We start from the raw sequence: 11284 nt of genomic DNA on the forward strand, positions 1-11284 counted from the left end.
GAACACTCAGCAGCTGCTGCCAGAGTGGGTGACCAGGTGGTAGTGCCCTTCCTTGGCCATATTTCAGGGAGTCCAGGACTCCTGGTGGTAAGGTGACAGATAAGGGAGCTCTGGCTGCTCCAAGTTCCATCCACCTCGCCAGCCCGAAGACAGTGGGGATCAGTATCTCCCCACACACTGATTTCAAGGCACATCACTCAGGGTATTTAATTGTAAAATCTAGAATTATACTGACCCAGAGCTTACCTTGGACATAAGAATTTGTGGCACTATGTAAATATTGATCCAGATTTCCACCAGTTTGTAAAGCCTAGTTTTTCTGGATACTTGTCACTAAATGCTGTCTTTCTTTTCCTAGGAAAGTTGAGACTGGGAAGCCTGCAGTGATACATCAAAAATGTTTTTAAAATAATCATCTTGAGGGGCGCCTGGGTGGCTCAGTCGTTAAGCGTCTGCCTTCGGCTCAGGTCATGATCCCAGGGTCCTGGGATCCAGCCCCGCATCGGGCTCCCTGCTTGGCAGGAAGCCTGCTTCTCCCTCTCCCACTCCCCCTGCTCGTGTTCCCTCTCTCCCTGTCTCTGTCTGTGGAAGGAGGGAAGGGAGGAAGGAAGGAAGGAAGGAAGAAAGAAAAAGAATTGAAAGCAGGAACTCAAACAATATTTGTATCACGTTCATAGCATTATTCACAATAGCCAAATGATGGAAACAACCCAAATGTCCGTCAGTAGATGAATGGATAAACAAAATGTGATATATACATACAATGGAATGCTGCTATTCAACGTTTGAAAAATGTAACTGATACATGCTACAATATGGGTGAACCTGTAAAACGTGCTAAGTGAAATAAGCCAGATTTTAAAAGGACCAATATTGTGGCGCCTGGCTGGCTCAGTCGGTGGAACGTAAGACACTTGATCTCAGGGTTGTGAGTTCGAGCCCCACATTGGGTGTTAAGATTACTTTAAAAAAATAAAATCTTAAAAAAAAAAGGACCTATATTAATTCCACTTATATGCAGTAGCCTAGAGTAGTCAAATTCATAGAGACAGAATGATGGTTGCCAGGGTCTTGGGGGAAGGAGAAATGGGAAGTTATTGTCTAATGGGGACAGAATCTGGTAAGGGAAGATGACAAAGTTCTGGAAATAGAATACACTTAAAGTCATTAAACTGTATACACTTTAAAGATGTTTAAAATGGTAAACTGTACATTTAGCACAATGAAATTTTAACGAGAAAAAGAACTACATTAGCATGTGGGCAAGGGGAAGACGAGAACTAAAGGCCGACTGAGTATTTAAGTAATGAAATGCTCCACGAATTTGTGTGTCATCCTTGCGCAGGGGCCGTGCCAATCTTCTCTGTATCGTTCCAATTTTAGTATATGTGCTGCTGAAACGAGCAGCAGTATCTAAGTAATTAAAGTAAGAATTAATAAAATGCTAAATCAGTATCACCCAATAACAGGAGTTTGTAACCTCTTGGTCTGTGCCATAATCAGACTAGTCTGACGTGTCACGTGTATTTTGAGGTACCTATTTTTAAAAACATACACCCAGGTGACAGTTACCAGGAAAGCGGGTCATAAAAAGTGGTTGAAAGAGCAGGGCTATTCCGTGGAGAAGAGGAAGGTACGGGGGACAGGCTGGCGAGCTCCTCATATTTAAAAGCTGTCCTGTAGAGCGTATTTTATGCTGCTTCATTACTCGGAACCAGAACTGGTGGCTGCAAGCGGGGTTTTAGAGGTGAAAAGGCCGTCAGTGACTTTGTCCAAGCCCCTTACAGATGGAGCCACCTGCCTTGGACCACACAGCCCGTGAGGGCGGCCAGGTTTCCAAAGAGGGGGGATCCCAGCGCCAGGAGCCGGTGCTTTTCGGGGCGGCGAGCTGATTCCCCCAGCGCATCCCAAACCGGCTCAGTACCTTTACCTCCTCGGAATTAGCTCACTGTGCTCCCCTCCGCTCTCCGGGGAGGCAGCACCGCGTGGCGCGCTCCCTCCCTCACCGCCTCCCGACGCCCCCCGCCCTCCGCCGCCTCCGGGACCCCAGGCCGCAACCCGGCTCCGCCTCCTCCGCACAGACGGAGGCACCCCCCCTCTCCCTCGGCCTCTGCAGACTGCGCTCGCCCGTCACCCTCCTGTCGCCGCACGTCGGGAGTCGGTCGGAGGACTCGCGCGACGGGGCTAGTGACTGCCGCCCCGCGAGGTCCGGGGTGACGGCACACGTGACCCTACGGAGCCTCGGAAGCCCGAGGGGCGTGTCTGTCCGGCAGAAGCCCGGCAGGAGAGCAGAAGTCGCTCCAAACACTCGGAACAGAACGTGCAGGGTCAGGAACTGGTCTCAGCGGAGCTGAAGGAGCAGGAGGGGGGCCCTGAGGCGTCCCAAACACCCGCAACGGCGGCGAAGCCCCGGGCAGCCCCTCTCACCTCCCCGGGCGCCGGCCAGCTCACACCCTGCGCCAGCCACGGCCTGCCTGCCGGCGGGAGGCGACAGCACAGCCCGCTCTGGGCGCCAAAGGAAGAGGAAGGAGATGCCCGGACGCCCCTCCCCTGCCCCTCTTCCCTCCTCCGCACCTCCCCGCAACTTTCTCCCCTTCTTCTCCCCTCCCCCTCCTCCCTCCAGCCCCCCTCCACTCCCCTTCCCCTCCTCTCCCTTCCCCTTCCCTTCCTCCTCCCCATCTCTTCTCTCCCTTTCCCTTCCCTTCCTCCTCCCCATCTCTTCTCTCCCTCCTCCTCCCTTCCTCCTCCCCAACCTTCTCTCCCTTCTCCCCATCCCTTACCCTTCCACCCTTTCTCTCCCTTCCCTCCTCCCCTCTCCTCCTTCTCTCCCCCCTCCCCACCCCTCCTCTCCCTTCTGCTTCCTTCCCCTCTCCTCCCTCTCTCCCCCTCCCCACCCCTCCTCTCCCTTCTGCTTCCTTCTCCTCCCCTCCCGTCTACCCCTCCCCTTCCTTCTACCCCTCCCCTTCCCCCTTCTTCCCCTCACCTCCCACCAGTGCCTCCCACTGGCTGAACCACAATCCAGCTGACAGTGACTTCCAGGTGAGCCTTGCCCCCAACCCAAGACATGAGACAGAGCAGGGAAAGGGCGAGGAACATATCTGAAGGCCAACGGATTCTCTCATTTTATGAGTGCACAAATAATAAAGTTACACAGTGTATAAACCCTCTTCCAACAAAATCCACGTTTTTTTTTTTTCTTAAACAGGGGAGACCAGAGTATAAATCTGAAGATCTCCTGATACAGAAGAAGATAACAAAGTTTGATACCATTCTAACTAAAATTCAACTTGTAATAATTGACAGCTTTTCTGCCATTTTATTGTTTTACGTCAAGTTGCCAATTGATGCAACACACCTTATAAAGGTTAACTTGCAAAAGGTCATCCTGAAAACGAAGTAAGTTTTTTTTTTTCTTTCAGAAATATTCATAGCAGCTTTATTTGTAATAGCCCAAAACTGGAAACAGTCAATCAGAATGTCCATAGACAGGTGAATGGACTGACATGTAAACATGGCCATACGAAGGAATGCAACTCAGTGGTAAAAGTGTATGAGCTATTGACGAACACCACAGCACAGGTAAATCTCAAGATAATTATGCTGCCTGGGCACCTGGGTGGCTCAGTCGGTTAAGCATCTGCCTTCAGCTCAGGTCATGATCCCAGGGTCCTGGGATCAAGCCCCGTATCGGGCTCCCTGCTCCGTGGTGAGTCTGCTTCTCCCTATCCCTCTGCCCCTCCTCTCCCACTCATGCTCTTTCTCTCTCAAATAAATAAATAAAATCTTTAAAATATATATATATATAATTTTTTTAAAAAAGATAATTATGCCACCTGAAAGAAGTCAGACCAAAGCAAGAGTACATACATACTGTATGGTTCTATTTATATAAATCCTGGAAAATGCAAGCTAATCTACAATGACCAAAGCAGATTTTCGTGGACATCTGGAACCAAGTGGAGGGTGAAGAGGGATGAGAGGGAGGGAATCCCAAAGGGCATGAAGAAATTTTTGAGGGTGATGCACATGTTCGTTATCTTTTTTTTTTTTCCCCTCACAAACATTCTCTTTAATAGATAAGCTTAACCTTGGTGGCAAATTTTAATGGAGTAGAAAGCCTTCACTATGTATCATCTATATTTAAAGTCTATTTCTCTTTCTGAAGAGAGAAGTTCTGAGACTAATGTGCACCGAAAATGAGAAATTTAAGAAATTGGAAAAACTGCTAGTTTATTCAAGTTGTTTCACCTGGTGGTTACAGCTTGTTAAGTTAGTTATATATTGGTTTGAGAGTGATTGATGGTGATAAAAATTATCGAAAATAATGTGGGCGCCTCGGTGGCTCAGTCGTTAAGCGTCTGCCTTCGGCTCAGGTCATGATCCCAGGGTCCTGGGATCGAGTCCCACATCGGGCTCCCTGCTCAGCGGGAAGCCTGCTTCTCCCTCTCCCACTCCCCCTGCTTGTGTTCCTGCTCTCGCTACCTCTCTCTCTGTCAAATAAATAAATAAAATCTTTAAAAAAAAAAAAGAAAAGAAAAGAATGAGTCACAAGCTATTTGGGCTTTAAAAGAATACCATACTCCTAAAAATACCAGTTTTTATCTTTTAGGAACCAGTCAAATGTAAACACATATTCTACATTTTATGTTGGTCTAGTTTATTTCTCATAATAGTTTTTTTTTTAAGATTTATTTATTTTATTTTATTTATTTATTTATTTTTTTTATTAAAGATTTTATTTATTTATTTGAGAGAGAGAGAATGAGAGACAGAGAGCATGAGAGGGAGGAGGGTCAGAGGGAGAAGCAGACTCCCTGCCGAGCAGGGAGCCCGATGCGGGACTCGATCCCGGGACTCCGGGATCATGACCTGAGCCGAAGGCAGTCGCTTAACCAACTGAGCCACCCAGGCGCCCCAAGATTTATTTATTTTAGTGAGAGAGCATGAGCAGGAGGGGCAAAGGGTGAGGGAGAGAGAATCTCAAGCAGACTCCGTGCTGAGTGCGGAGCGCAACACAGGGCTGGGCCCAGAATCCTGAGATCATGACCAGAGCCAAGACCAAGAGTCAGATGCTTACCGACTGTACCACCCAGGTGCCCCTCTCATGATAGTTTTTGAAAACTATCACCATAACAGGGTTTATTTCACAAAGGTACTTATGTGGTGAAGCAGAGCTATCAAGCACCCATAAACAAGACATCTGTCACTAGTACCTGTTCATATACCTCCTCTCTGTCACCCCATCTGATCACCACCCTCAAGAAAATTGTCATTTCCATAACCATCAATTCCCAAACTATCAAGTCTATCAAACTTCAGTGTTCTTCCTACCCCATCCATCACTCCCTACCCCACCACACACACACACACACACACACACTTCATTAAAAATTGGTATAGGCATTAAGAAACCTTAAAAATGTAAAATCTATCATTCTAATATCAAGTAGCTCTTTAAAACTTTAGTAAGCATAAGCTCACATGGAGGGCTTGTTATTTAATGCAGATTTTCATGCCTACTCTCAGAACTTTTAAGTTCATAGTTCTAGGTGAGGAACCAGCATTTTTATCTTTCATCTTTGGCATTATAATTATGTGTTGTGATGTGGACCTCCTTGGGTTCATTTTGTTGGAATTCTCTGTGCATCCTGAACCTGAATGTCTATTTCCTACCCCAGGTTATTTCTTCAAATAAGTTTTCTGCCCCCTTCTCTCTCCCTTCTCCTTCTGGGACCCCTATAATGTGAGTATTTATTTGCCTGATGTTGCCCAAGATATCCCTTAACCTAGTCTCGTCTTTTTTCATTCTTTTTTCTTTTTGTTCTTCAGCTTGGATGCTTTCCATCACCCTGTCTTCCAAGTTGCTGATCCATTCCTCTGCATTTTCTGATCTACTGTTAATTCCCTCTAGTGTGTCTTTCATTCCAGTTATTGTGTTCTTCAGCTCTGATGCATTCTTTTTTATATTTTCTATCTCTTCGTGAAGTTCTCACTAAGCTTTTCCACTCCTCTCCAGTCTCGTGAGCATCTTTATGACTTGTACTTTGAACTCTTTATCAGGTAGATTGTTTATCTCCATTTCATTTAGTTCTTTTTCTGAGGTTTTGTCTTATTTTTTCATTTGGAGCATATTCCTCTGTCTCCTCATTTTGCTTGACTTTCTGTGTTTGTTTTTTTTTTTTTTTTTTTAAAGATTTTATTTATTTATTTGAGAGAGAGAGAAAGCACATGAGAGGGGGGAGGGTAAGAGGGAGAAGCAGACTCTCTGCTGAGCAGGGAGCCCGATGCGGGACTCGATCCAGGGACTCCAGGATCATGACCTGAGCCGAAAGCAGTCGCTTAACCAACTGAGCCACCCAGGCGCCCCTCTGTGTTTGTTTTTATGAAGCACGTGGAACACCTACTTCTCCTAAACTTAACGGAATTATCTTGTGTAGGGTCATCCTCTGTTTACTTTTTTTTTTTTTAAGATTTTATTTATTTATTAGACAGAGAGAGACACAGCAAGAAAGGGAACACAAGCAGGGGGAGTGGGAGAGGGAGAAGCAGGCTTCCTGCCAAGCAGGGAGCCCGATGTGGGGCTCGATCCCAGGACCCTGGAATCATGACCTAGCCAAAGGCAGACGCTTAACTGACTGAGCCACCCAGGCGCCGGGTCATCCTCTGTTTAGACTTTAAGTGCCTGGTGACTTTAAAGGGCTGGCTAGAGCTGTGGCTGGTGTGGGCTGGGGGTCTCAGGGCACTCTGTGCTGAGGCTGCCTTGGTGGGGTGGCCAGAGCTGACATAGGTGTGGGCCCTGGTAGTCCCAGGGCTCTGGGCACAGAGGGCACACTGGCAGGACAGCTACAGCTAAAGTGGGCACAGGCTGGGGCTGTTCTGGGGCTCTCTGCACTGTGGACACACTGGCAGGACAGCTGCAGCTGAAGTGGGTGCAAGCTGGAGTGTCCCAGGACACTCCATGCACGAGCACCCTAGCAGGGAGGCTGGGGTGGAGGCAGGCATGGGCCAGGGTGTCCCAGGGTACTCTGCTCCAGCAGTGCCCAGGCGAGTCATCTGGAGCTGAAATGGTGCAGGCTTGGAGTGTTCCAGGGTGCTTTGCACCTTTGTCACCTTGGCAAGATGACTGGAGCTATATAGTGAGCACTGACCAGGGGTGTCCTGGTGTGCACTGCACTGGGGCCACCTTGGTTGAATGTCTGGCGCTGGTGTGGGCTAGGGGCCCAGGGCTCCCTGAGGCAGTAGGCTGGCTAGGGGGCCAGGACCCTGCTCTCATCCACAATGTCAAGGTGGAGGAGAATGTAAACCATAGCACTTGCCAGCCCCTCTGGCCCAGAAAGACTTCCAGCAGCTCCCCCGCTAGTTGGTAGGGTTCTTGGGCTGGATCTTTTATATCCTAGTTGCTGATTGATTGATTGATTGATTTAAAGTAGGCTCCATGCCCAGTATGGTGGAGCTTGAACTCAGGACTCTGAGATCAAGAGCCCCGTGCTCTACCGACTAAGCCAGCCAGACAGCCCTCTAGTTGCTGTTTTAAACCATGACTTTTTTTTTTCTGTGCCTCTGGGTGTCCTGGGCTCACTAAGGCCACAGGCCAGCTGTGGTAGCCAGAGCCCAGCTCCTGTCTCAAGATGCAGGGAGAGTGTAAACCATGGCACTCCCCAGCTCCCCTCACCCCCCACCTCCGGCCTGGAGAGTTTCAGCAGCTCCCCAGGGTTTGGCACAGTTCTAGGGCTGAATCCTTTATATTCTAGTTTCTCTTTTTTTTTTTTTTTTTAAGATTTTTTTTTTTATTTAAGTGACAGAGAGAGACACAGCGAGAGAGGGAACACAAGCAGGGGGAGTGGGAGAGGGAGAAACAGGCTCCCCACTGAGCAGGGAGCCCGATGCGGGGCTGATCCCAGGACCCTGGGATCATGACCTGAGCCAAAGGCAGATGCTTAACGACTGAGCCACCCAGGCACCCCAAAAGCCATGGTTTAAAAGAGAAACTAGAGGGGCACCTGGGTGGTTCAGTCGTTAAGCATCTGCCTTCGGCTCAGGTCATGATCCCAGAGTCCTGGGATGGAGCCCCGCATGGAGCCCCACATTGGGTTCCCTGCTCCGCGCAGGGAAGCCTGCTTCTCCCTCTCCCACTCCCCCTGCTTGTGTTCCCTCTCTCCCTGTGTCTCTCTCTGTCAAATAAATACATAAAATCTCTTAAAAAAATAAATAAACCATGGTTTTTTTCCTGTGCCCCCCCCAACCCCACCCAGGGCAGATGAATCTGCTCCTAGTCCCTCTGTACTAGCCCTCCCCACGGCAGTTCTCAGTGCTGGGGGTGGGGGTTCCCTTTGTTACTGTGTGTCTATCTCTCTTGCCCTTCTCAGTGTGATCTCTCTTTATTTTGCTGGGCAGAAGCTGTTCAGTCAGCCCTCAGTTCTTCTTCAGGAGGAATTTCTCTATAAATAGGTATAGATTTGGTGTGTTCCTGGAGGAGGTGAGTTCAGGGTCTTCCTAAGTCACCATCTTGGTGACTTACAAATAAGCTCTTGATTGAGTTCCTTCTGTCTCTTCCCCCCTTTTTGTTCTGAGACCATTTAGAATCCATCTTAGATCTAATTCAGGTCCTCGGCAACCAATTTGACCATATTCACCTAAATCATTTGTGGACAACCAAACACTCTCTGATAATACACAGCCAAAAAGGCATCTTCTCAGTCATTTCAATTATTTATGCATAAAAATATACATGAAGAGGATTAGTGACATATGTAATCCTAAACAGAGAGCAATTCCCAATTCACTTTTTTTTTTTTTTTAAGATTTTATTTATTTATCTGACAGAGAGAGACACAGCGGGAGAGGGAACACAAGCAGGGGGAGTGAGAGGGAGAAGCAGGCTTCCCGCTGAGCAGGGAGCTGATATGGGGCTTGATCCCAGGACCCTAGGACCATGACCTGAGCTGAAGGCAGACGCTTAACGACTGAGCCACCCAGGCACCCCCAATTCACTTATTTTTTACTCTGGAATTTTCTATGGGATGATATCATTTTATGTCAAGATTATACTCCAGGAAAACTCCACATTATATCAAAGAGGGGAATTATTTTTATAGGAATTAATATAAAAAGTCTAGCTGCATTCCCAGACAGCTACTCCCAGACTTTCCAATACATTACTTATAAAAACTGTCCCCAAACTCTTTGAATGACACATTCATTCTTAATTTTAAAATGTTGATTCTGGACTTGAGAGGAGACTGTGCAGATGTTCTTGGTATTTCCCCAAAGATGGCTACCCACGTGTAGCCCTTGACCAGCGTGAATTAGGCAAAAGGCGAGGACGGAGCAGAAATCAAGAGCCAACGTGGGCAACCCCAGATCCGTGTGCAAGAGACAGCTCCTCAGGGAGAGTGAGAACATGCAGTCGACTGAGGGTCTGAAGTCCTCCCTCTTTTTTCCAGACAGTGAAGAAGTGTCCATTTCTCTTTGCGATATATCTTAGCTCTGAGAATCTCACAGCAACACACATAAGCACAACATAACTACCAGATGCAATAATTTATACCAAAATTATGCTAAATTAATAAACATCTCAGTGCAAAAGGGAACAGCATAGGAAGAGTCAACATAGAACTCTACAGATTTTTTTTTTTTTTTAATAACACAGGTGGTTTTGTATTCTCTACAAACAACTGGCCAAAGAGAGAGGGAGTGCAGATGTATACTGCTAGTCAACAGAAGGAAGCCTGCCTGCGATTGAAATTTTGCTGGGGGTGAAATCCGTGCGGGCAGCTCAGGGCTGACTGGGCAGACGCATGAACTGCCAGGTGAGGTGTACTCCAGCCCAGTGCCCTACGCGGCAAACACCCAGGGGCTGGGCCCATACTCGTTGTCACTCATTCAACTTCACTGAGCTTTGACCAAAAAGGGAGCACACAGTCCCTGCCCTCAAAGAGTCCTTAGTCTACAAGACACTGCATGGAAAACATTATAATGCAGTATAACATCATAATAGAGTTACAGAGGCAGCACAAGGGAGGAACGGATGAACTGCATTTGAGAAGGGAGTCAGGACCACTGGTCAGAGAAGAGACTCCATGAGTTTCATAATAAAACTGCCATATTTGGATAGAACTTTCACTCACATTAATAGCTCATTTATGCTTAGGATGACCCCATGAGGTATGTCATTCTCTTCATTTTACAGATGTGGAAAATAGGCTCCCAGAGGATATGAGACTATGATTCGTAAACGTAACACTCACTGAGCATTTACTGGGTGTGATGTGCTGACCTGAGCAGTCTGTGGGCATTATTTCATTTAATCTCTGCAGCAATAATTCTTAACACTCTTCATTTTACAAATGAGAAAACCAAGATGTACAGAAGTTAAAGTAACTTGTCCAAGTCAGGATTTGAATTTAGTTAGGACTCAGAACCTGAGCCCTTAACAACTCTACTACGTGATGCGACTTCCCATCCTTGTGCAAGTAAGTACTTCAATTTTCAATTATCCAGACTGGCTCGGTGTAGTGGGCGTCAGACACACCTGGGCTAGAATCTGTCATCGGTCATTTACCAGCTCTCTGATCTTAAATCAATTTACTTAACCTTTTCTTACCTTCACTTTCTTCATCTATAGAATAGGAATTGTATATATCTGGCCACCCCAATTATTTTTGCTCACAGCATCTTTACTTATTCTTTTATTTTGCATTTAACCCAGTTCGTAATTAATTGCTGACATCTGCCTCTACCTGTAGAATGTAAGCTACATGAGGGCTACGACAGCTTATACACGTTTGCTTGCCGTTGTAACTCCAACATGTAGCACAGAGCCTGGCACATGGTGGGTACTCAATAAATACTTGTTCAATGGGGCGCCTGGGTGGCTCAGTCGTTGAGTGTCTGCCTTCGGCTCAGGTCATGATCCCAGAGTCCTGGGATCGAGCCCCACATCGGGCTCCCTGCTCAGTGGAAGGCCTGTTTCTCCCTCTCCCACTCCCCCTGCTTGTGTTCCCTCTCTCGCTGTGTCTCTCTCTGTCAAATTAATAAATAAAATCTTTTAAAAATATAAATAAATAAATAAATATTTGTTCAATAAATAATTCATCCCAGGGGAGAAAGAGAGCTTTCCCCCCACCTTCATTAAATAGGACTTCCCTGGAAGAGTTCTCATAGAAGTAACAGGGCAATGAGATATTACGAATGACCACTCTTGGGTAATTCAGGACCATCTCCTGCCAAGAGAGGTGAGATGCTGACTGGCAACTACCAGAATCACAAGGAGGGCCAGCATCAT

General features: G+C 47.1%; 1 protein-coding gene and 1 non-coding gene across 2 annotated transcripts; one reads left to right on the forward strand and one right to left on the reverse strand.

The window, feature by feature from the left end:
* The first annotated feature begins 1104 nt into the window (after positions 1-1104).
* Positions 1105-10831, forward strand: LOC118523168 (uncharacterized). The gene is made up of 4 exons (XM_078074191.1): positions 1105-1120; positions 2378-3039; positions 3206-3396; positions 9650-10831. Exons 1-4 carry the CDS (start codon positions 1105-1107, stop codon positions 9711-9713), a joined length of 933 nt encoding a protein of 310 aa, XP_077930317.1. The 3' UTR covers positions 9714-10831.
* Positions 1301-1407, reverse strand: LOC118523193 (U6 spliceosomal RNA). The gene has a single exon (XR_004910982.1). It is a non-coding gene; the product is annotated as a U6 spliceosomal RNA (small nuclear RNA).
* Positions 10832-11284: the final 453 nt, after the last annotated feature.

This window comes from Halichoerus grypus, chromosome 6, assembly GCF_964656455.1.
Source record: "Halichoerus grypus chromosome 6, mHalGry1.hap1.1, whole genome shotgun sequence".
Classification (NCBI taxonomy): Eukaryota; Metazoa; Chordata; class Mammalia; order Carnivora; family Phocidae; genus Halichoerus; species Halichoerus grypus.